The sequence below is a fragment of the Rhincodon typus genome, chromosome 7 (assembly GCF_021869965.1).
Source record: "Rhincodon typus isolate 14 chromosome 7, sRhiTyp1.1, whole genome shotgun sequence".
Taxonomy (NCBI): Eukaryota; Metazoa; Chordata; class Chondrichthyes; order Orectolobiformes; family Rhincodontidae; genus Rhincodon; species Rhincodon typus.
The window spans coordinates 3,950,906-3,976,243 of record NC_063338.1 but is presented as its reverse complement, the minus strand read 5'-3'; the positions used below and the strand labels follow the sequence as shown (position 1 = coordinate 3,976,243).

The window sequence follows — 25,338 nt, the reverse complement described above, 5'->3', positions numbered from 1 at the left end:
ATTGCTCCCATCTTATTTTTGAGTTCGACCCATATTGCCTCAATGGATGAGCCCTCCAGTATATCCATTCTGACTGCAGATGTGTCATTCTCTCCAGTTAGTAATGCAACTCCTCCACCTCTTTTACCTTCCTCTCTATCTCGTCTAAAACAACAAAACCCTGGAACCAAGTCTCTGTAATGGCCACAACATCATTGTCCCATGTACTGATCCAGGCTCTAAACACATCTGCCTTACCTGTAGTACAGCTTGCATTGAAATAAACACACATCAGCCCGTTTGTAGGATCACACCCTTAACGAAGACTTTTTCTCCACTCTATTGGACATCAAGGAGTGTAAGTACACCAAATTTGCTTGTGCTTACCTCCAAACACAGACCTCCTCCACTGCCCCAGACCCCAACGCTATCCAGCACCTCACTCTCAGTTTGCCCAGCGCCAGTAACCATGCAGTCACCTTGGCCTCTCCCGCTGATGCCGTTGATTACATCACTTCTGCCGACGTTGGCGATGTCACTTCTTCCACCACTGCTAACCACGTCACTGCCACTGCCGACTATACCACTGCCACCGATAAAACCACTGCTACGCCAATGATGTCACTTCTGCTGCTGAAGTCAACGACATAACTTATGTCGATGACGCCACTTTCACTTCCAATACATGACCATCCCCATACACACTCCCGAGACAGTCTCCACCCCCACTCCCAGCTCCAGCTCTACACCTAGCCCCAGTCCCCAAGCCCTGCCGAGGTTTCACCATCCCCCCAGACATACCTCTCACTGAGGATGAACGGTCAGTCCTCGGCAAAGGACTGACCTTCATTCCCCTGCGCCCACACATCAATGAATTCCGTTCCTGTCCGGATGTTGAACTCTTTTACCGACGCCTCTGCTCCTTTTTCTTTGACTGGGAGTCTAACCCACCTTCTGCCGACTCTTCTCCCGCCTCCAACAAACCTCATCCTCTTCGACACTACCCCACGCTCTCCTACCCTCCCTCAACCTCTTCCTCTCCAACTGCCGTTGTGACATCAATCGCCTCAATCTCTCCACCCCTCTCCAACCCCTTCCCGTTGGGATGCACAGCCCTCTGCTCCATCCCCAACCTCGCCATCAAACCCGCAGATAAGGGGAGATGCAGTAGTGGTATGGCTCACTGACCTCTACATTGCAGAGGCCAGGTGCCAACTCTCTGACACCTCCTCCTACAGCCCCTTTGATTACGACTCCACTGATCACCAGACCATCATCTCTCAGACTATCCATTACCTCGTTGCCTCAGGAGACCTCCCACCCTCTGACCTCATCATTCCCCAACTCCGCACTGCCCGGTTCTATCTCCTTCCTAAGATCCACGAACCTGACTGCTGCAGTCGACCCATTGTCTAAGCCTGCTCCTGCCCCTCTGAACTCATCTCTGTGTACCTTGACTTTGTCTTTTCCCCCATGGTCCAGGAACTCCCCACCTACGTTTGGGATACTACCTGCACCTTCCACCTCCTCTTTCAATTCCCCATCCCCCAAAACCTCATCTTCACCATGGACATCTTGTATCCCCCATGCAGATGGCCTAAAAGCCCTCTGCTTCTTCATCTCCCACAGACCCAACCAGTCCCCCTCCACCGACACCCTCATTCACTTAAGAACTTGTTCTTACCCTCAATAACGTTTCTTTTTACTCCTCCTACTTCCTACAAACTAAAGGGATGGCTATGAGCACCCGTATGGGTCCAGACTATGCCTGCCTCTTTGTAGGATAATCCCTGTTCTGCTGTTACACTGGCACCATCCCTCACTTCTTCCTCTGCTACATTGATGACTGTATTGGCGCTGCCTCATGCTCCCATGAGGTTGCTTGAACAGTTCATCAACTTTACTAACACCTTTAACCCCAACCTCAAATTCACCTGGACCATCTCCAATACCTCCCTCCCCTCTCTGTCTCCATATCCAGTAACCATCTCAGCAACAACATCTATTTCAAACCCACCGACTCCCACAACTACCTTGACTACACCTCCACTCACCCACCCTCCTACAAGAATGCAATCCCTTACTCCTAATTCCTCCGCCTCCACCTCATCTGCTCCCAAGATGGAGCATTCCACTCCTGGACATCCCAGATGTCCTCCTACTTCAAGGACCGCAACACACCCCCTTCATCGATCAAAAATACCTCAACCGCATCTCTTGCAGTTCCTGCACTTTTGCCCTCAAACCACCTCCCCCCAACAAAAATAAAGGCAGTGTTCCCCTGGTCCTCACATACCACCCCACCAATCTCCGCATCTAGCACATCATCCTTCGCAATTTCCTCCACCTACAATCCGACCCCACCACCAAATTGATGTTTCCCTCCCCACCCCTATCTGCTTCTCATAGGGTCCGCTCATTCAGAGACTCCTCACCAACCCCACCACACCCTCCACCTTTCGCTGCAACCGCAGGAGGTGCTACACATGCCCCGACATCTCCTTTCTCACTTCCATCCGAGGCCCAAGACAAACTTTCCATATCCTACAGGGGTTCACTTGTATATCCTCTAACCTGGTCTACTGTATCTGTTACTCCTGATGTGGCCTCCCCTACATGGGTGAGACTAAATGTAGGCTCGGTGACAGATTTGTGGAGCACCTGCGCTCCATATGCTATAGTCAACAACACCTTCCAGTTGCTAAACATTTTAACTCCCCCACCCACTCCCTTGGTGACATGTCCATCCTGGGCCTCCTCCAGTGCCACAATGATGCCGTACACACACTGGAGGAACAACACCTCGTATTCCGCCTTGGGAGCCTACAGCCTGATGGCCTAAACATAGAATTCACCAGTTTCAAAATCTCCCCACCGCTACGCAACCCTTCCTCTCATCCTCGCCTCCGTGATCAGACACTTCCTGTCCCTCTTCTTCCCCACCTATCCGCCCCACCCTTCCCACTGACCAATCCGCACTACCCCTACCTACATCCACATATTGCCATCCCACCTACCTTCTCCCAGCCCCACCCCTCTTGCCTCTATTTATTTTCCAGCTCCCTTCCCCCTCCCCAGTCCTGATGAAGGGTCTAGGCGCAAAACGTCAACTTTCCTGCCCCTCTGATGCTGCCTGATCTGCTGTGTTCCTCCAGTTCCACACTATGTTGACTCTGACTCTAGCAGTTCTTGCTATCTCCAATCTTGTTAGTACCATCATGTCCATTTACCTGTTTCTGCCAGTCCTTCCTTCCTGAATTACTGGTCCTTACATCGATTTTCTCTCAATCCCTCTACTTGCTGACCTGCTGCTCTGGATCTCAGCCCTCGCCACTCTAGTTTAAACCATGCCAAGTAGCATTAAGGAATTCCCTGTGAAGATATTGGTTCCCCTCCAGTTAAAGTACAACCCGTCCCTCTTGTACAAGTCATCTCTGCCCCAGAAGAGGTCCAAATGATCCAATAACCATGCCCCTAGAACCAGCTCCTTAGCTGCGCATTCATCGGTCCTATCTTTCTATTCCTTGCCTCACTATCATGTGGCATTGGTAGTAACCCAGAGATTACTACCCTCAAGGTCCTGTTTTTCAGTCTCTTTCCTAGCTCCCTGTACTCACTCTGCAGGACCTCATCCCTCTTTCTACCTGTGTCTTTTGTACCAATGTGCACAATGACCTCTGACTGCTCACCCTCCCCCTTAAGAATTTCATGCAACTATTCAGAGACATTCCTGACCCTGGCACCAGGGAGGCAACACACCATCCTGGAATCTCAAATGCAGCCACAGAAATGTCTATCCATGCCCCTAAGTAGCGGGTCTCCTACCACTATTGCTCGCTTGGACTTTGCCTGACCCTTGCTTTACAGCAGAGTCAGTTGTGATGCCATAGGCCTGGCTGCTGCTGTTATACTCCCCTGAGAGGCTATTCACCCCAACACTGCCCAAAAGAGAATACCTATTAGAGAGGGGAATAGCCACAGGAGACTCTTGCATACCTGCGTGCCTCTCCTGGCAGTCACGCATTTACCTGACTCAACCTGCGGTGTGACCATCTGCCTGTAACTAGTGTCTATCACACTCTCTGCTCCTGTATGCTCCTCAGTGTGTCCAACTGCTGTTCCTATTGAACAACTCGGTCTGTGAGGAGCTGCAGCTGGTCACACTTCTTGCAGACATAGTCGTCAGAGACAATAGACTGCTCCCTGATCTGCCACGTCTGGCAGGAGGAACACACCACTTCCCTAACTGCTAATTCTGCCCCTTTACATGAAGAAAGATAAAAGAATCTTACCTTGAGGGAGGCAATGACCTAATGGCATTATCATTGGACTGTTAATCCAGAGACCCAAATAATGTTCTGGGGACTCAGGTTTGAATCCTGCCATGGCAGATGGTGGAATTTGAATTCAGTAAAAATATCTGGAATTAAGGATCAAATGATGATCATAAACCCATTGTCAATTTTCGGAAAAACCCATCTGGTTCACTAAACCTTTAGGGAAGGAAACTGCCATCCTTATCTGGTCTAGCCTACGTGTGACTCTAGACTCACAGCAATGTGGTTGACTCTAAACTGCCTTCTGGGCAATTAGGGATGGGTAATAAATGCTGCCTGATCAGCGACACCCTCATCCCGTGAATGAATAAAGAATAAAGGACCTTGCTCGCCTTAATCACTGAAGCCCAACGTTCACTTAAGCCCACATTTATACCAACCAGCAGCACTTCCACCACACAGCAGCCTCTCTCAAATTATTTTGTTGGTAATTTCCAATTAACTGGTTACTTCAATTACAGTGCAAGGTTTACAAACAGACCAAGTCCTTTCCAGGCTACAACAACCTTCCTAACAGTCATTCTCTATCTCTCTCTCTCCTTGTTTTAAGTTGGAGGAGGTGGGAAGGATGGAAACACTACAGTAATGTAATGTTTGTGGCTTACTGTTCCTTGACATGGTGTTCTTCCTCACTCTGCTGTTCAGTCATTGTGACTGAGCTGACTTCTCCCAGAATGCTCCTTGGTGAAGTCTCTCTGCTGCCCTCTCTGCCATTCTACCTTATAAAAATCAGCCTTCCCCCAGTGGAGAACTTTGATTTCAGGCCATCCTTGTTCTTTTCCACGATAATCTTGAATCTAACAGTTATGATTGCCATCGACAAAGTGCTCCCCCACTGATACTTCAACCGCTTGCCCAGCTTGATTACCTAGTGCAGGACTGCCCTCTCTCTTGTAGGACATTCTATGTAGTGGCTTAAAAAGCTGTTCTGGATGCATTTTAAGAATTCTGCTCCCTCTAAGTCTTTCACACTATGACTACCCCAGTTAATGTTGGGCAAGCTGAGACACACTACTATTGCCACCTTATTACTTTTACACTTCTCTGAAATTTGCCTACATATCTGTTCCTCTTTTTTTTGGGTGTCTATAGTACATTTCCAGCAACATGATTACTCTTTTTGTTTTGGTTTTATGTTCTACCCATATGGTTTCATTTGAGGAGTCTTCTCATCAGAGCCACTGATGTACACACCTGCACCATCAACTGCTGTTGGAGGCCCTGCTACATAACATTAATCCTTATACTGCGTTATCCTATATGTATTAAATGACCTTGGGCAGTGTCAATGTAGTTCCAGGTTCTACAGCTTTAGTAGAGGACTTTCACTGCTAATATGAATGCTGACATCGCTTTATCTTCATGGCATCCTGTGGAGATATCCTGCCATAATGCCAATGTACAAGGTGTCTTTTCCAAGGTCGATTTTAAAAAGAGCCTTTAATATAGTTTTCCTAAGACCTCCGAATCATAACTAAACAGTCATGATTGTAAGAATGCTAATTATTGAATATTTAACTCCTAAGAAACAATGAATGCTGTTGAATTATTATCAAGTATTGTTGAATAATTTTAAAAAGTGAAATGAGAGCTTTCATGTCTCATAGGTGTCTGTAAGGTCATACAATACTTCACACAATTAAATAGTTTTGAAATGTGTAATTATTGTAAAGTGAGCAAACACAGCTGCTGTTCTGTCCTCATCGTGTCCCACAATCAGCTGTATGGTGAAAAAAAGCATTTAGTCACTTTTATTTTGGATGATTTTCAACCAGCACTATGAAAAGAGGATACCAAACTCTTAATAAAATAGGACAATGGGTCATTAACATGTACTTATTGACATCACGGGCCTAAGTTTAATGTCTCATCCAAGTGTTACAGATTAGACCAAAACCCCTCAGAATATATTAAGACGATAGCCTACACTGCAACCTTTTCTTATTTTTAAAGCAAGTGTAAGGTATTGTGTTCCGGATGCAATTCAATTGGTCAAACTACCAGCCTTGAAGCAAAATGCACTTTATTCTAACACTATCGTTAAAATACAAACAAAAGAAAGAAGAATTGGAATAACAACTCTTCTGGAGAAGAGTTATCATTTAACTACTAAACAGCAACTGTTCTAATATCGTAACGTCTCATAAACACATCCTTGACAAAGGCAAATTCAGTAAAATAGATTGTCTCACATGCAATTCTCCAATCCAGGAGAAAAGAACATCAAGAGAAAACTCTGTGTCTGAGAAACAGAGAGAGAAAGAACTCAAGCATTTTGCCACAGCAGGGAGAGATACATGGCAGCTTCCAAACACCGACAGCTACTGGAAGTTAAACTAAAATCCTGGTTCCGTGGGAGCTTGACCCCACCCGTTCATGCTGCTTCTGTTGTTGCAACTTTAAAAAAAAACTCCAAGACTTCACAAGCTGTTTACTTTATTGGTTTGGAATAGACCACTCAACATCTCTGTCTCAACCACCCTTCATAAAAAAAACTGGATAAAATACACCTGTTAAAACTACAGTATCATCACACTAGAAGGAACATTATACTAACAGTTCAGTCTGCATTATCAGTTCGACACAGGAGTGTAATGTAAATAATGCACTCAAATCTACAATCTTTAATCCAGAAGTGACCTGGCTATGAACGGAGCCAACAGAGCACATGAATCAAGGATGGTTGTTTGAAATACTTTCCACAACAGCAGGATGGAGGGATTTCCATCCCTTCTCATTGCATTGGGCTGCAGCACCCCGAGGTTTGTAGGGTACTTTAAAACAGTTCCTGAATTCCACTGAATAAGCAATCTCCCTCATTCCCACACAGAATGCAGAAGAGAAATGTAATATACTTCAAAATATGATTTACAATACTGCATTCTCAATATGTGGCAAGCAAGAGTGGAAGAACATCATCTAGTTTGAGGCTGGGACCCTGTCACTGAAGCCAAGCAATCTGTTATCGTTTATTACAAGGAGAATCTAGGCAAGAAGACTTGGAATAACCTGGGAGCTGCCTGAAATAAACTCAGACTGCTAGGCAATGTCTACAGTTACACGTTTGCCAGAATATCCAGCTGACCTCAAACACAGCGGATCAAAAAGTCTATCTGTAAAGAAAACAGTGACATTGAGACAAAATTAAGTCATTGTTGATTGCAATACTCAGAGAGTTAGGTGGAACAGTGCCCTGAGAATGGGAAGCTCTAGACATCATTGATAGCCCACCTACCATGGAAGAGCTGGACATCAAACTCTCAGTGAAGGAGCTTAGCAAAGGTACCAGCTATTGACCACGCTTCAGTCAATGCTAGAATACCTGAATTCGTCAAGCATAGGAAACTAGCAATCCTGCATTATTTGCATAATTGCTCTGCTGCAGGGAGAGGGTATTGCTTCAGGTTATGCATGATGCAAATGTTGTGGCCCTCAACAAGAAGAGGACTGTGACAGCTACAAAGATATTTCCCTAGTGAACAATGTGGTACAAGTATATCTATTTTTTCTCTAGTCAGACTGCAGATTCTGGCATTGAAGCTTTTGATCAGCCATGATTGTATTGAATGGGTGCACAGGCTTAACGGGCTGAATGGCCCAATCATGTTCTTATGCCCTGAATTTCTTCTTGTGGTTTCAGAACTGGTAGTTCCACAATGACATGAGTCCAATAGTAACATGTAAAATGTTGTGAATAAAAGCAAACACAGAATATTGCTTTTAGCAATCTCACCGAGGCAGTCAGCCATATGAGCAGAGGTGGTTGATTTAAGCTCCTGGACATAATAGGCTGCATTCTAAAGTTGCTCACTGTGATCTCCTCTTTCCATGACATAATGATGGGTGAGGTCAGCAATGACGGCAGATCCTCAGAACCTGAGTATCTGAGTGGGGTCAAACAGGGCTGTGTCCTGGTACCAACACTCTTGGACACATTCTTCTCTTTGCTGCTTCATTTGCCATCAGGTTGTATTCAGAGGGAATTGATGTAAAACTGGTTAGGCTTGCCTGTCTGAGATCAAAGACAAAATCTACAAAGTCTATATCACAGCGTCGTACTACACATACAATGCTGCAATAGCGTTCCACTCTGAGGAATATAGGCAGACTCTGTCTCCGTGAGCATTGGTTTGACCGTTACCACCAGGAAGATAAGCACCATGGCCAGAATATTGCCATACTACCATCCATCAGCATTGACAATGTGTTACAGGAGGTTGTTGATAGGTTCACATACCTAGACTCTGCAGTCACCAGCAATCTGTCACTTGATGCTGAAATCAGCACGTGCATCAAAAAGCTGCAGCTATTATGTTCTAGCTGAGTAAGAGAGTGTAGAACATCAGCAACCTAAATGAGGACACTACACAGCAATCTACCACTGCATCTTCAGAGTAATTCTCTGAAGCGGAGAGACCTAGACAACAAATGCTTGGTAGGGAAAAAGACAAAAGTTTACTTGCTGTCTTAGATGCAGCCTCAGGATTTCTCAGCAAGACAATGTCATCAAATAGGAGATCCCAAAGCTGCTTATTCCATTAGCAGACACTTGTTAGATACATAGAATCCCCTTACAGTGTGGAAGCAGGCCATTCGGCCCATCAAGTCCACACCGACCTTCCAAAGAGCATCCCACACAGACCCAACCCCTACCCCTTCCCTGTAACCCTGTATGTCCCATGGCCCATCCACCTAACCTGCACATCTTTGGACTTTAGGAGGAAACCAGAACACCCACAGGAAATGCACGCAGACACAGGGAGACTGTGCAAAGTCCACGCAGGAATTGAACCCGGGTCCCCTGTGCTGTGAAGCAGCAGGGCTAGTCACCGAGCCACAATGCCACCCTATTAAGCCAATGTTGTCTTCATGTGCATTGAATGGATGACCACATATATCCAAATATGTTTTGTTAAGTGAAATAGCCACAGGATCTTGATCTGCTGGAAGTCCATACCTCCTCTACAAACAAAATATGAAGCCAACACAGACAACTGGAAGGTAGTCACTGACGGCCATGATCTCTGAAGTCTGATTTTTGGAGAGGCATTGGACGACAAATGGAGAAACAGAAAGATTAGCTGGTCAAGAAGAGGGCCACAGAAAATAGAGGCCAGCAAATTGTGTACCTTTTCAACCCACTCTTTTCCTCTGTAGCAAGTGCCAGAGGGAGGCTCCTGAGCCACAACATGTGATGCTTGAGATACAGAGTTGACCAGGCTAATAAGCTGTAAACTCTTTGGAACATCATGGTTTGTGAAAGTTGCTATTAAGCCTTTTTAACCCATTTTCTACTTTACATTTCTTTTAGCAGCATGCTACTTAGCGACGAAAATTAACTTGCTGTCAATAATTGTTGCTCAGCTATTTCTTTATACTATCCAATGTTTACTCTTGGTTTCTCTCTCCCAGCTTTCCCAGCAGCCCTCAACAATTATACAACAGTTACCACAGCCACAGCCACTTATCACGCAGATCCCACCTCCACAAGCTCTTCCACCAATCAGGTCAGGCAGCATCAAGGAAGGTAAGAAGTATTCAAATTATTGTTTCATTTGGATGTGAAACACTTTCAAGAGTGGTTGTTTTGTCCGATGTTTAGTTTGGAACTTAGGTCATTATCTGAGGGGTGTGTGTTCATATATCAAAATTGATTAAAGCTGGTCAACTTTGCATGCTTGAGATTAAAGACAAAATGTAACAAGTTCACACCAGAGTGTGGACTTTAAAGAAAGAAAGATAAATATCAATTTTCCAACTGCTAAGCCTATCTATACCATGTGTTGTCGAACAATTATGTATTTGCCTTTCAGCCTATTTCTCCAGAGTAAGGGCTGCCTACCCTGGCTGTATGTAACATCCTGTAACTTCCTAAATGTAAGTTATTTCCTGTCTCCAAGGGAACCTGCTGCTTTTTTTGAACAGATTGCTGTTTGTCCCCTGTTAATGATGGGATGTGCCAGCAAGTGGAGACCAAATTGGATAACATAATTCAAGTGTCCTGCTACAGCCTGCCATTAATGCTCATCTTGACACATGTATACATATGACACACACTGCTGGATGTGTGGATGTATACACCTCCGGCTGATTATTCTGATTTTGACAATTGTGTACAGTTGTGCTAAACGTGGAGAATGCCTCTGATTAGTACTATCTAAAATTTGGGACGAGAGTATTTGTAAGCTTTTCTGCACATGAATGTAAAATGGACTTACCAATGCAGTTTTGTTAGTTGGTTGTTACCGTATCTTGAAATCTAACCAGAATATAGCACCTGCTTCTAATTTGTTCAAAACTGGACAGTGTTTTAAAAAAGCCTGATTTTGCTTTCTTGTACAGAATAGAGATGTGCTTTTGAATCTCTCTTGGTATCTCTTGTATCCTGCCTTCTTGTCCATCTGAATCCTTTTCCCTTACAAGGGTCTTATGATTGGGTATAAAATATTGAAGCAGGTTGTATGGGAAAGACACAGAGGAGCTAATGATGAAATACGTAGATATATGGGTCATCTGGGTGGAAACACAGCAGTAGGCAAGATAAATGACTGAGAGACGTGATGGAATCAGGAAGCCCAAAGAGAGCCATTAGGGAAACTACAGTACCACAAACCCAACAAGAGACAGTCTAATTATCACCTTTTAACATTCACTGGCATTACCATTGCTGAATCCCCAACACTCACTGTTCTGGAGATCATTTACCAGAAACTGAATCCGACCAGCCATATAAATATTGTGACAAGATCAGTTCTGAAGCTGGGAATTTTGTGGTGATTAACTCCTGTTTCTCTAATGCCTGTCACCACCCACAAAGTAAAGTCAGGAGTGTGGTGGAATACTCCCACTTGCTTCAACCGATGCAGTTCCAACAACAGTCAAGAAGCTCAAACCATCCAGGACAAAATATCCTGCATGATTGCCATCATATCTACCAGCTTAAACATTCACTCCCTTTACTACTGAAACTCAGCAGCAGCAGTGAGTTTGGTCAGGATATTTAACAAATAATCTTTAGAGTAGAGCCTGACCCCTTTTCCACCCACCAGCACTCACATGCACTTCTAAACAGGATAACTAGACAATAATGTGGGTCAGGAAACTTGGCTGATTCTTCCCAGCCATCAGTAGCAGGAATTCACCAAGGCTCCTTAGAAAGTACCTTTCCAACTCTCAATCTCTGCCACCTAGAAGGACAAGGGTAGCAGATACATGGGAGCAACACAATCCACCACCTATGCTCAGTAGCAGCAGCGTGTACTAGCTACAAGATGCACTACAGCAAATTTACCCAAGATCCTTAGACATTGCCTTCCAAACCCCTGACCACTTCCACCTAGAAGGACAAGGGCAGCAGATACATGGGAACACCACCACTTGCAAACTCCCCTCCAAGTCACTCACCATCCTTTCCTCACTGCCATTCCTTCACTGTCACTGGATCAAAATCCTGCAATTCCCTCCCTAACAGCCCTGCAGGTGTACCTACATAGAAATACAAAATACATACACCAAATGAATGAAGTGGATCAAGAGGACAGCACATCACCACTTACTCAAACTAGGTATAGCAATAAATGTTGGTCCAGCCAGCAATGCCCACATCCCATCAATGAGCAAAAAAATTCCCCTTGAGCCCACCCATTCAGTATTGAGCAGTCCACAGTAATAATATGCTGGGAGCAGACTTAATTGATTCAGACTGGGACTTCTACCCCAATCTATCAGTCCAGCAGGACCAGGAATGAGCTTGTTTAGTACTGGACTGATAGGCACTTTCCCAGAGGCAAGTCTGCTATTTTTGGCTGGCTGGCTGAGAGATGCCAGTGAGGAAAGTAGGCAGGGTTTCAGAAACCAAGGAAAAAAGCTGAAGAAGGTGATAGTCTATCATGGAGGCAGGAAATTCCTTAGATGCGGACAGAGTCCATCCCACCTTTAAAAAAGAGGGACTCCCCATTCTTCCCTGACAGACACCCGAGCAGCAAAAGCTGTTATTCAGTCTCATCATGGCTGATCTTTGGCTTTAATTGTACTTTCCTGCTTGCTCACTCAGCTCCATTGTACACCCCTGCCACATTCCCATATATTTTAGTTCCCAGACAGCCCAGCAATTCGTCTATCAGAGCCTGAAATACATACCATGATGATGTATCCTTGCTTTACCTACATGGTAAATTTCTGTGCTACTTGTATGAGTGCACCCAACTCTGTCTGAACATTAACCAAATGCAAAGGCTAGTATGCAGTTAGAATTAGAATTAGAATTGGCTTTATTGTTGCATGCACTTGAATGGGTGCAGTAAAAAGTTTGCAATGTCACTGCTTATGGCGCCATCTTAGGTTTAGGAAACCTAGGTACAGATACTTAAGTATTCGTTACGGAATTGAAAGAATAATAAATAAAGTCCAGCACAGGAATACAAAGTTTTTAAAAAGTACTTGAATTACTCAAAGTCCAGCATAAGAATAAAAAGCTTTTAAAAAGTACTCAAAATACAGTAGTTTTCATCAAGTCTGTGCCAGCACTGAGCCTCCAGACCGCACCCCCAGGCCAAGTTTCCAAACCAAGCTGGGCTTCAAAACTTGAGGTCTCGCTTCCAGTCCGCAAAGGTCTCGCCTCCCCCGCAGTGGCCTCCAGTCCAGGACTCACCTCCCCACGACAGCCTCCGGTCTGGGACTTGTCTCCTTGTGATGGCCTCCAGCCTGGGATTCGCCCCTGGGACTTGTCTCCCACGCCAACCTCCAGCCTGGGACTTAACTCCTGCACCGGCCTCCGGCCTGAGGCTTGCCTCCCGCACTGGCCTGGTCTGGGACTTGCCTACTGCGCTGGCCTGGTCTCAGACTTGCCTCCCATGCCGACCTGGTCTCAGAATTGCCTCCAGGACTCGCCAGCAATGGCCTCCGATCTGGGAGTCACCTGCTCCATTCCCTCTGGGGAAGTTTTAGAAGTTAAAAGTTTGGGAAAAATAACTGCAGAAGAGAGAAGAAGAAAAAAAGAAAAAAAAGAAAAGGAACTGGTGGAGCAGAGGAGCTCTGGCTGTAGCATCCCACTTCACCACCGTCTTGCTTCAGGTATAGCAAGTAATTAGGAAAGTTAATGGAAAGTTAATGTTTATTGTGGGGGGGAATTGAATACAAAAGTAGGGAAGTTATTCTTCATTTATACAGGACACTGGTGAAACTACATCTGGAGTACTGTGCACTGTGTTGGTTTCTTTTGTTAAGGCAGGATGCAAATGCATTGGAAGCAGTTCAGAGAACAATTACCAGACTAATCCCTGGAATGAGAGGTTTGTCTTATGAGGAAATATTTGATAAATTAGGCTTGTTTCTGCTGGAGCTTAAAAGAGAAGGTGATTTGATTGAATCATGTAAGATTCTGAGGGGCCTTGACCAGGCAGATGTGGAAAGATATAAATGCAAAATACTGTGGATGCTGGAATCTGAAACAAAAGCAAAATAAGTGGATTCTGGAAATCTGAAAAAAAAGAGAATGTTGGAGAAACTCAGTAGGTCTGTGGAGAGAGAAACAGAGTTAACGTTTCAAGTCCAGAGACCTTTTGTCAGAACAACTTTTGAAGAGCGGTGTATCATTTTTTTGCATTCTATGTGACACAGTCAGAAGTCACAGGACACCAGGTTATAGTCCAACAGGTTTATTTGAAATCACAAGCCTTAGGAGCAGTGCTTTGAAAACTTATGACTTCAAATAAACCTGATGGACAAAACCTGGTGTCATGTGACTTCTGACTTTGTCCACCCCAGTCCAACTGGCACCTCCACATCTGGTGCTTCTGGTTCTGTTTCTCAGTGGTTTATATATTGGGTCCAGTTCAGTATGTTTGTTGATGAAGTTCCGGTTGGAATGCCAGGCTTCCAGGAATTCCCTGGCATGTTTGCCAAACAGAGAATACTAGGGAATTCCTGGAGGCCCAGCATTTCAACTGGAACTCCATCAACAAACGCCTTGAACTGGACCCAATATACAAACCACTGAAAAACAGAACCGGAAATAATGTCAACCACCCCAGCAAACCGAGGCATATAAATAACCAGCAGGACAGAACACCAACGCTTCACCAGAGGTGCACTGAAGATGTTACCTAGCAGGGTGATGAAATGTTTGCAACCAAACCCACCGGCTCAGTGAGCATGTCTACAACCTCACTAATCCCATCAGCCTGCACATGGTCCATATCCCTCTATCCTCTGCCTGTTCATGTGTCTGTCTAAATGCCTCTTGAACGTTGCTATTGTATCTGCTTCTTTCCAGGCATGTACTACCCTGTGTGCAAAAAGCTTTCCTTGTACATCTACTTTAAACATTTCCCCTTTTCAGCTTAATCTTACGCTCCTTTGTATTTGATGTTTCCACCCTGGGAAAGAGACTCCAACTATCCAACCTCTTCATGCTCCTCATAATTTTATATACTTATATCATGTCATCCTTAAGTGGCCGACACTCCAGTGAAAAAGCAATCCAAACACGTTTGTCCAACCTCTCCTTATAGCAAAAACACTCCAATCCAGGCAACATCCTTTTAAACTTCTTCTGCACCCTCTCCAAAGCCTCCACACCCTTTCTATAGTATGGCAGCTAGAATCTGATCAGTGCTCCAAATGTGACCTGACCAAAGTCTTATACAGCTGCAAAATGCCTTGCTAACCATTATACTCAATGCCCCGACAGATGAAAATAAGCATGACATATGCTTTCTTTACCACCTTATCCACTTGTGTTTCCACTTTCAGGGAGATGTGGATTTGGATCCCAAGATCCTTTATACATGACAATATCAGTAGGAGTGACTCGCACAGTCCTTGTAGAGATGAAGTCCCATCTTCACATTGAGAACACCCTCCATCGTATTGTGTGACAGTATCACCATGCTAAATAGAACAGACTTAGAACACATTGAGCAACTCAAGTCTGGGCATCCATGAAGTGCTGTGGACAATCAACAGCAGCAGAATTGGACTTTAGCACAACCTGCAACCTCATAGCCCAGCATATCCCCCACTCAACCAATATCATTAAGCCAGAGGATCAACCCAGGTTTAATGGAAAGTGCAGGAGGGCATGCCAGGTGCAGCACCAGGCAAACCTAAAAATGAGGTGTCAACCTGGTGAAGATATGAAACAAGACCACTTTTACATGTCAAATAGCATATGCAGCAAGGGATAGACAGAGCTAAGCGATTCCACAACCAATGGATCAGATCTTAGCTCTGCAGTCCTGCCACATCCAGTTGTAAAAGGTGGTGGACATTTAAACAACTCACTGGAGGCAAGTCCACCAATATCCCCATCTGCAATTTGGAATAGCCCAACACACCAGTGCAAAAGATAAGGCTGAAGCATTTGCAAGAAGCTTCATTCAGAAGTGTCAAACGGATGACCCATCTCAGCCTCCTCCAGTGGTCCCAGTATCACAGATACCAGTTTTCAGCCAACTCGATTCACTCCACATGATGTCAATAAACAGTTGGAGACACTGGATACTGCAAAGACTATGGGTCCTGACAACATTCCAGCAATAGTGCTGAAGAATTGTGGTCCAGAACTTGCTGCTCCCCTGGCCAAGCTGTTCCAGTACAATTACAACATGGCTCATCTCAATCATCAGTAAAGTGATGAAAGGTGTCATCAACAGTGCCATCAAGCAGCACCTGCTCAGCAATAACCTGCTCAGTGATGACTAGTTTGGGTTCCACCATGGCCACTCATCTCCTAAACTCATGACAACCTTGATTCAGATTTGGACAAATGAGCTGAGGCTAGGAATACTGTAGTGAGTAGTTCACTTCTTGACTCCCTGAAGCTTGTCCACCATTACAAGGCACAAGTCAGGAGTATGATGGAATAGTCCCCTCTTGCCTGGATGTGTGCAGCTCCAACAACATCCAAAAAGCTTGACACCATCCAGGACAAAGCAGCCTGCTTGATTGACACCACATCCACAAGCATCCTCTCCCTCTACCACTGATGCTCAGTAGCAGCATTGTGTACTATTTTCAAGATGCACTGCAGAAATTAACCCAAGATCTTTAGACAGCACCTTCCAAATCCATGGCCATTTCCATCCAGAAGCACAAGCACAGCAGATACATGGGAACACCACTACCTGCAAGTTCCCATCCAAGTTACTCATCATCCCGACTTGCAAATATATCACCATTCCTTCATTGTCGCTGGGTCAAAATCCTGGAATTCCCTCTCTAAGGGCTCTGTGCATCTACAGGATGGCACGGTGGCCCAGTGGTTAATACTGCTGCCTCACAGTGCCAGGCACCCAGGTTCAATTCCAGCCTTCAGCGACTGTCTGTGTAAAGCTTGCATATTCTCCCTGTGTCTGCGTGGGTTTCCTCCGGGTGATCCGGTTTCTTCCCGCAGTCCAAAGATGCACATATTAGGTCGATTGGCTATGCTAAGTTGCCCAGTAGTGTCCTGGGTTGTGCAGACTAGGTGGATTGCCATGGTAAATGCGGAGTTAGAGTGTTAAGGTAGAGGAATGGGTCTGGGTGGGATCCTTCTTCGGAGAGTCCGTGTCGACTCACTGGGACAAATTGCCTCTTTCGGCACTGTACAGATTCTGCGATATCTACAGGATATGGACTGCAGCAGTTCAAGAAGGCAGCTCACCACCTCAAGGGCAACCAAGCAATAAATGTTGGCTAGCCAGTGATGATTATGGACCATGAATAAATAAAAATATTCCTCAAGGTTCAGCTATTTACAGCCTACTTTCCTCTTGCATTTGACCTCCCAACATCAACTCACAGTTCCGGATTAAACTCCACCCGAGTTGAATTTTTTGCTTTGATATTTTAACTAATTCTTTAAATGTTTTCCACTGTTTATTTACTGCCATTCCTTTTAGTCTGTTACCTAGTTAATGTATTTGTGTATTTACATATTTATGTAATTGGCTTTGTACAAGTTTACAATTCTTACTTAGTATGGTGGCATCTTCAAACTAGATATGGAAGTCAATTATATTATGATTATTTCTCCCCCACTATTCACCTGACGCCTGATGTTATTGTTGTCACTGTTTACTGCATTTCCAACTTTTATATTGTCTGCATTATGCCCTCTATGCTCAAGTGCAGGCTATAAAAAGTGCTCCTAATACCAACCCTCAAGGATACCATTGTATACTCCTACTGACCTGAAAAACAGCTGTTTTGCACTGTCTCTGTTCTCTGCCCCTTAGCCACTTTCACATTTATGCTGCCATTGTCCATTAAGAAGCATTGTCTGCAAATGTGATCAAACAGAATCGCTCCAATCTTGTGTAAAAAAGGGTCATACATTGTTTGTAAAATTCACGTTTCTGGCATACGTCAGGAGAATCTTTTGCTGTAAGGGTAAGGGTATGGTTTTATTAAAATTATATCCCCAAAACTATTTTATGTTTCCTATAATCTTTTATTTATTTGTTCACAGACATGGTGGAGCTGATGTTAATGCAAAATGCCCAAATGCATCAAATCATTATGCATAATATGATGTTGAAGGCACTACCTCCAATGGCATTCTCTCAGCCTGGCAACTTTGTCAGTCCTGTGATTTCTCATGGGCAGGTAAGAAAATCCTCCTGACAGATTAGTTCATCATCAGTCTAATTTCCTTTCATTCATTGGATCATCTTTGTCATCGACCTCCCAAAGGACTTAGTACCTGTCATTCATCAGATTATTTAGACAGTTTAGGGGTTCCTGTAACACTCTTCACTGGATCATTTAGGATGTGCCAATCAGATGCCATTGACCTCTCTCATCCATTGGACATCTTAGATTGTACGGGACTGTCTGCCATTCACCCATGGTCTGGCCTGTGCCATGGATCTCCCTTAATGCTGACTACAAATCATCCAGGATGATAACGGCGAGGTATGTCCTGCAATAAATCTTGAATATAGGATTGTGAATCACGTCATTACAAATGGCAACAATTTCTGCGACTTTAGAAAATATTATTGTTACTGAAAATGAATTAGGACATTACTAAATTTTTCCAGGTGTCTCTGTCCTTTTATTTACTAAGGAATAATTTTTATGTGGAAGTATAGATCTTGCTAACTTGAAGCAGAAAGGAGCCTGATACACTTGTATGTGTCCACTGAGTCTTTAAACACTTCCATTCCACATCTTGCAGTCACTGTCTATGTCAGCATGGACCAATGTGTAGAACATGTTTTCATAAACAGAAAGGGGAATATTGCCTGACAAAATCCATGACATTGTTTTTGAAAATCAGGCATTTCAAAAGAAGGACATAGTTTTCGGATGGCCCTTCTGCATACATACTTGCCATTTATGTCATTCTATGACAACTGAGCAAGATGCCAATTGCCATGGATTGTTTCTGACTCTGAAGCAGCCAGCCTCGACTACCAAATGTCAAATATCAAGAATTCCTCCACTTTCTCAAACCAACAGACTGAAACCATTAGCAGTTTGTTCAGAAGGAAACGTGGTGAGCAGTCAACAGGGATTAGTCATGCAACTTCTTTCTTTCTTCAGCTTTTTCCAAGAATTTTTCTCTTTCTCCTTTTTGGGATATTTACCAATCACTAACACCTCGGCTGAATAGCTATTATTCATGTGAAAGCATTGGCAATGAGTGCTGTTATGCCATTTGATTGTAAAGGACACCACAGTCAATTCCGATCTGGCCCTTATTATGAAAACAAGGGATCTGTAATAGTGCTGACGAGGCGTGAGATTTCTCCCACCAATACTGGCAACACTATCGGCAATTAAAATTGACCAATTAAAGTTGTGAATGAGATTTCCTGTTTTGAAAGGGGCATGAGAATGGAAAGAAATGTGGCCATCTTTTAATCCGTCATTACGGTTGGAAATGAATTCATGCTTCTACTTCTGAAAATCTCAAACTGATAAAAAGATCTTTTCTTATTTAGTTTGGAAGTGGGTTGCCTGATTGCTAAGCACAGCTGACATTTTCTGTCCACTGAGAGGTTTCAATATGCTTTCAGACATTTCTGAGGCTCTGAGCTGACGGCATTTATGAAGCTGTTTGGATGACAGATGTCACTCAGCAGCACTAAACTTGACCTGTATGGTCTCAGTTCACACAAAGTCTGAATGAAGGTTGGCAGGTGGAGGCACCAGTCTGCAATATCAATATCCTGTTATCTATCAAATGCAAAGTATGGATTTTTTTATTCACTTGTGGGGTGTGCAATGTCACACCTGTGCCTAGCTACCCTTGAGAAGGTGGCGGTGAGCTCCCTTCTTGAACTGCTGCAGTCTATGTGCTGTTGGTAGACCCACAATACCCTTAGCAAAGGAATTCCAGGCTTTTGACCCAGCAACAATGAAGGAATGGCAATATGCTTCCAATTCAGGATGGTGAGCGCTTGGAGGTGAACTTGCAGGTGGTGGTGTTCCCTTGTATCTGCTGCCCTTGTCCTTCCAGATGGAAGTGGTTGTGGGTTTGGAAGGTGCTATCTAAGGATGTTTGGTGAATTTCTGCAGTGCATCTTGCAGATAGTACATTTTAAGGTAGCAATGAGAGGATGCTTGGATAGAAACCAAGTGGTAGTTAGATATATCAGCATGTACTTTGATTAAGGAGATCCAGTTAGTTGCAGACACTGTTACAAATCCTACTGGTTCAGAACAGCCTTTTGCTTATTAAAATTACTTCACAGTTCAAGTTTCATGTACCTCTTAATTTGCATAACACAAATCTTTCAGTTGTTTGACTCCCATCCTCGTTCCAGGACTACTACTTGCTGGCTGAGGAAGGCTCTTCCCATTTCTGGGCTAATTATTATAAAAGGGACATACTCCTCTGGGATTTGACTGATGCTAAATCATCTTGCCACACATCCCAACCTGTCCCCTGCATGGAGCCATTGCACTTAGCACAGAGGGCACACTCTCAGTAAATGCATGTGTTCAAGTTCCAATTCAAACAAGAGGGCTGAAGTAATGAAATAATTCTTTGTTAAAATGACTATTGAGGGACAGTGGTTGGTTACTTTGGAGAAATTGATGCTCCAGCAGATTGCACCTAAGGGCTTCTACGGCTCATTTAATTGACTGACACTTGTCTTTTCCATAGTATACCAGTGCTCCTGGGATGAATGTTCAGGCAAATGTTAAGAAGTTCCTCGTCCTCGACTTTTTAAGAGAATACATCTCCCAAACTTGCTGCTGATGAACCCATCTGTAAATCAAATTTTTGGCTACAGTTTGGGAACATGAGTGTTTGTTAAAGAGCGTTTAGCTCAGGTCTCTGAAAGTAGCCTCCACCTCTGACACAGCACCAGATTGGATTCTCTTTTTTCAATCATGTTTTAAAAGGAGTGAAAGGAGGATGGCTTGGGCAACAAAGTGATAAATGATGACTAATAACCAAGGACTACAATTAATACTGGACTTGCTTCTTACTCCCTGGTTGAAGCCTGAATTTTGTCGTTTCTGGTTTAGTTGAAGTTTCACCACTCCCTGTCCTAAACCATGCCCAGTATATTTGGTCTTTCAAAACCTAATGTGATACTTCTCTGGGATAACCATGAGCCCAAATATCCAAATCTTGTCTAACACAGTCCCTGCTTCAAGTAAGTGTGCCATAGAGTTATTGTGGCATAGAAGCAGGCCATTCAGTTGTAGAGTCATAGAGTTGTACAGCATGGAAAAAGGCCCTTTGGCCCAACTCGTCCATATCTTAAACTAAGCTAGTCCCATTTGTCTGCGTTTGGCCCATATCTCTCTAAACTTTTCCTATTCATGTACCTGTCCAAATGTCTTTTAAATGTTGTAATTGAACCCACCTCTACCAGTTCCTCTGGCAGCTCATTTCATATACACATCACCCTCTTGTGACAAAAGTTGACTCTCAGGTCTCTTTTACCTCTTTCCCCTCTCAGCTTAAGCCTGTGCCTTCTAGTTTTGGACCCCCTACCCTGGAGAAAAGACCTTCACTATTCAACTTATCTGTGCCCATCATGATTTTATAAACCTCTATAAGATCACCTCTTAGCCTCTGATGTTCTAGGGAAAATAATCCCAGTTTACCTGGCCTCTCCTTATAACTCAAACCTTCCAGTCTCTGTAACATCCTTGTAAATCTTTTCAAGATGTCACTATTTATTTCCCCAAGTTCCCTAGCTTCCATATCTTTTTCCACAGTAAATACTGATGCAAAATATTAATTTAGTATCTTATCCATCTCCTGTGGTTCCACACATGACCGACCTTGTTGATCTTTAAGGGGCTCTATTCTCACCCTCGTTGCTTAACCTCCACAAAAAAATTAAATAAAACCATAGGACTTTGACATGCCTACTGTTTTGACACAATTTTTACACCAGCATGTGATGTAGGACAGATATCATCTTTACAGGTCAGAAATATATTCAGTTTCCACTACAGAATAAAGTTGACTTCAAATAAGTCTAGCACTACCTTCTATCTGTGCAAGTGTGTGTTCTGGAACTGATGAGTTACCTTCCTCCTAAACTGCAGGACGTTCAGCCAGCAGTGCCACTTGTAGTGAAAGCCGAGAAACCTCGCCCATCTTCCGTGCATCACCATCATCACTACTCTGCTCAGGGACAACCCACACTACATCCACCTCTCCCACCAATAGGACACCCATTGTGGCCATCCATGCTGCCTTCCAACCCAAAAGCACAGCACAGCAGCCTCCAGCCTTCAGTTCAACATCTGACGGGCCCAACAGTGACACTCCCTGCATTACAGACGTAAGTGAATATCAGTAGTGTTAATGTGTTTTTTTAAAAAAAAATCTTCTGATTGTTCTGCACCAGAATTTTCTATTTCTGCCCAATATCCAATGCATGTCCATAAGACCATAAGATGTAGGAGCAAAAGGAGCCTATTCGGCCCATCAAGTCTGCTCTGCCACTCAATGAAATTCAATAAAATTCTCAACTCCACTTTTCCGCCTTTTCCCCATAGCACTCAATTCCCTTAGTAATTTAAAAAAACTGCCTATCTCAGCCTTGAATATACCTAATGACCCAGCCTTGATAGCCCTCTGTGATAAAGCATTCCACAGATACATTATGTTCCGAGAGAAAAATATTGTCTTCACCTCTATCTTAAACCCTTACTCAATGATACAAACTTGATGCTGTCAAAAATTGGATTTATGTCTCACTCTAGAATTTGAACATACATGCCCTGGACTGTTTTTCTTCAGGGTTTCTGATCAAACTCCTGCAGTGAAATCCTGTGAAAATCCTTCCTCATGATCAAATATGACATTGAGAACTGAGGGATTGCAGCGTTGCCAGGGGCACTGTCCTTTGGAGAAGAATTTAAACCAAGATGTATCTGCCTCCTTTGATAGAAATTAAAGATCCCATATTAACGCTAAAATGAGGGCACTTCATTTTAAGTCTGAACGATAATAATTAACAAATCATTCACCTTAACGTTGTTTGTTGAACTTTGCTATGCACTTGAACTTTGCCAGAAAACTGTGCATTCCACAAATAATTCAGTGAATTCCCAGTGTTTGGACATCCCAGGAGTTGTGGTGAGATGTGATAAAAATACAAGTACTTTTTGTTTGAAGGGAAGCAGTTGATGGAACCTACTCCCGAATACCTCCTGGACTGTAGGTGCTGAACGCTACATACCTGAAGGTAATGTGGGTTAAGGTAAGCTTGGTTGCATGGTAACATTTGTCTGTTGGAGCTCAGCTGTCTATTACCATAAGATATTTGCAGGAGGGTGGGTGGATGTTAGCAGCCCAGTCATTTAGACATCTGCTCAATACACTGTGATGAAGAAAAAGCCAGAATTAGTTAACAGTCTCACGGTAAAGGAACATCTAGCAGTCATTATAACACAAGGGCAGAGACAGGGGCAATCCATTGGCTCATTTTGCTTGTTGGCCTAGGGGTATGATTGGCGGGTTAGGCTTTGTGTTGCACTGTTATGGGAGAAATCCCAGGTTCAAATCCCTGATAAACGCCAATTGCTTGTCTTGATGGCAAGATTCAGGAATTCTGGATGACAAGATTTTTGAAAGATAAAGGAAACATATGCGAAGTTTAAGAAACTGAAATCAGACAAAGTCCTTGATGAATATAAAGGAAGCAGGAAAAAAAATCAACAAGGAATTAGGAGAGCTTGAAGGGGCCATGAAATATCCTTGGCAAGAAGGATTAAGGCGAATCACAAAGAATTTTATACATATATTAGGAGCAAGAGCGTAGCTACGGTAAGGGTAGGTTCAGTAAAGGAAAAAGGAGGGAATTTATGCACCGAGCCAGAGGAAGTGGGTGAGATCCTTCACAAGTGCTTCGCATTGGTGTTCACCAAGAAGAACACAGATGATGATAGAATTAGAGAGATATGTGTTGATGTTCTCGGGCATATTGATAGTAAGAAGGAACTAGTGGGTGTCTTGAAAAACATTTAGGTAAATAAGTCACTAGAGCCTGATGGGATCTCTCCCAGCATATTGAGGGAGGCAAGGAAGGAGATTGCTGTGGCCTCAACAGAGATCTTTGTATCCTCCTTAGCCGCAGGCGAGGTCCCAGAAGACTGGAGAGTAGCCAATGTTGTTCCTTTGTTTAAGAAGGAAACAGGTACAATGCAGGAAATTATAGGTGGGCGAGCCTTACATCGGTGATAGAGAAATGATAGGAGAAGATTGTTAGGGACAGGATTTCCTGGCATTTGGAAAAGAATGGACTTATTAAGGAGAGTCACCTTGGCTTTGTGATTTTTGAGAATGTGACAAAAATGATTGAGGATAAGGTGGTGGATGTTATCTACATGGACTTTACGAAAAATCCCTCATGGAATGTTCGTTCACAAGATCAAGTCACATGGGATCCACAGTGAGTTGGTAAATTGGATACAAAATTGGCTTGGTCATGGAAGAATGAGGATAGTTGTGGAGGGGTGTTTTACTGACTGGTCTGTGACCAGTGTTGCTCTATAAAGATCAGTGCTAGGACCTCTGTTGTTTGGAATATGAATATTGGAATTGGATGAAAATGTAGGTGGTCTGATTAGTAAGTTTGCAGATGGCATGAAGATTGGTGGCAAGTGGATAGTGAGAAAGATTGTCAAAAGATGAACAATGATATACATCAGTTGGAAAGTTGGGGAGAGAAATGGCAGATGGAGTTTAATCTGGACAAGTGTGAGTAGATGCATTTTGGGAGGTCAAATTCAAGAGGAAAGTATATGTTGCAACCCTTAGAAGCATTGATATAACAGAGGGATCTTGGGGTGCAATATCAGATCTCCCTGAAAGGTTGCCACACTATAGGAAGGATGTGGAGGCATTGCAAAGAGTGCAAAATAGGTTTACCAGGATTTTGCCTGGTTTGGAATGAATTAGCTATGAGGAAAGGTTGGAAAAATTTAGAATGTTATTGGCAGAGCATTGGACCCTGAGGGGTGACCTGAAAGAAGTATATAAAATAATGAGAGGCATGGATAGGATGGATAGTTAGAGTGTTTTTTTTTCTCAGGGTGGAAATGTTAAATGTTAGGGGGCATAGTTTTAAGGTGAGAAGTGGAAAGTTTAAACAAAATGTGCGAGGCAAGTTTTTTACACAGAGGGTGGTGGGTGCCTATAACATCCTGCCAGGGGAGGTAATGGAAGCAAATATGATAACAACGTTTAAGAGGATTCAGACAGACACATGAACAGACAGGAAATAGAGAGACAACAAAGTGCAGGGCTGGATGAGCAGGCCAAGCAGCATCATAGGAGCAGAAAGGCTGACGTTTCGGGCCTAGACCCTTCATCAGAAAAGGGGGAGGGGAAGGGGGTTCTGAAATAAATAGGGAGAGAGTGGGAGGCGGATAGAAGATGGATAGAGGAGAGGATAGGTGGAGAGGAAACAAACAGATCGAAGAGGCAGGGATGGGGCCAGTAAAGGTGAGTGTAGGTGGGGAGTTAGTGAGGGGATAGGTCAGTCCAGGGAAGACGGACAGGTCAGGGGGGCGGGATGAGGTTGGTCGGTAGGAGATGGAGGTGCGGCTTGAG

The 25,338-nt window shown here is 43.8% G+C and overlaps 1 protein-coding gene across 2 annotated transcripts in view; it reads left to right on the top strand.

Annotated features, from left to right (window-relative positions):
* zgc:112416 (uncharacterized protein LOC550509 homolog) overlaps positions 1–25,338 on the top strand; it is an 80,043-nt gene that overhangs the window by 49,348 nt on the left and 5,357 nt on the right. Inside the window, exons 5-8 of one of the 2 annotated variants that reach the window (XM_048599469.1) lie at positions 9,729–9,843; positions 17,767–17,903; positions 21,822–22,060; positions 22,900–22,969. In XM_048599469.1, coding sequence (XP_048455426.1) covers positions 9,729–9,843; positions 17,767–17,903; positions 21,822–22,060; positions 22,900–22,945 — 537 coding nt within the window. In that variant the 3' untranslated portion in view covers positions 22,946–22,969. Of the gene's footprint in view, positions 1–9,728; positions 9,844–17,766; positions 17,904–21,821; positions 22,061–22,899; positions 22,985–25,338 lie in introns of both variants that reach the window. The other variant, XM_048599468.1, reaches the window with a different exon arrangement.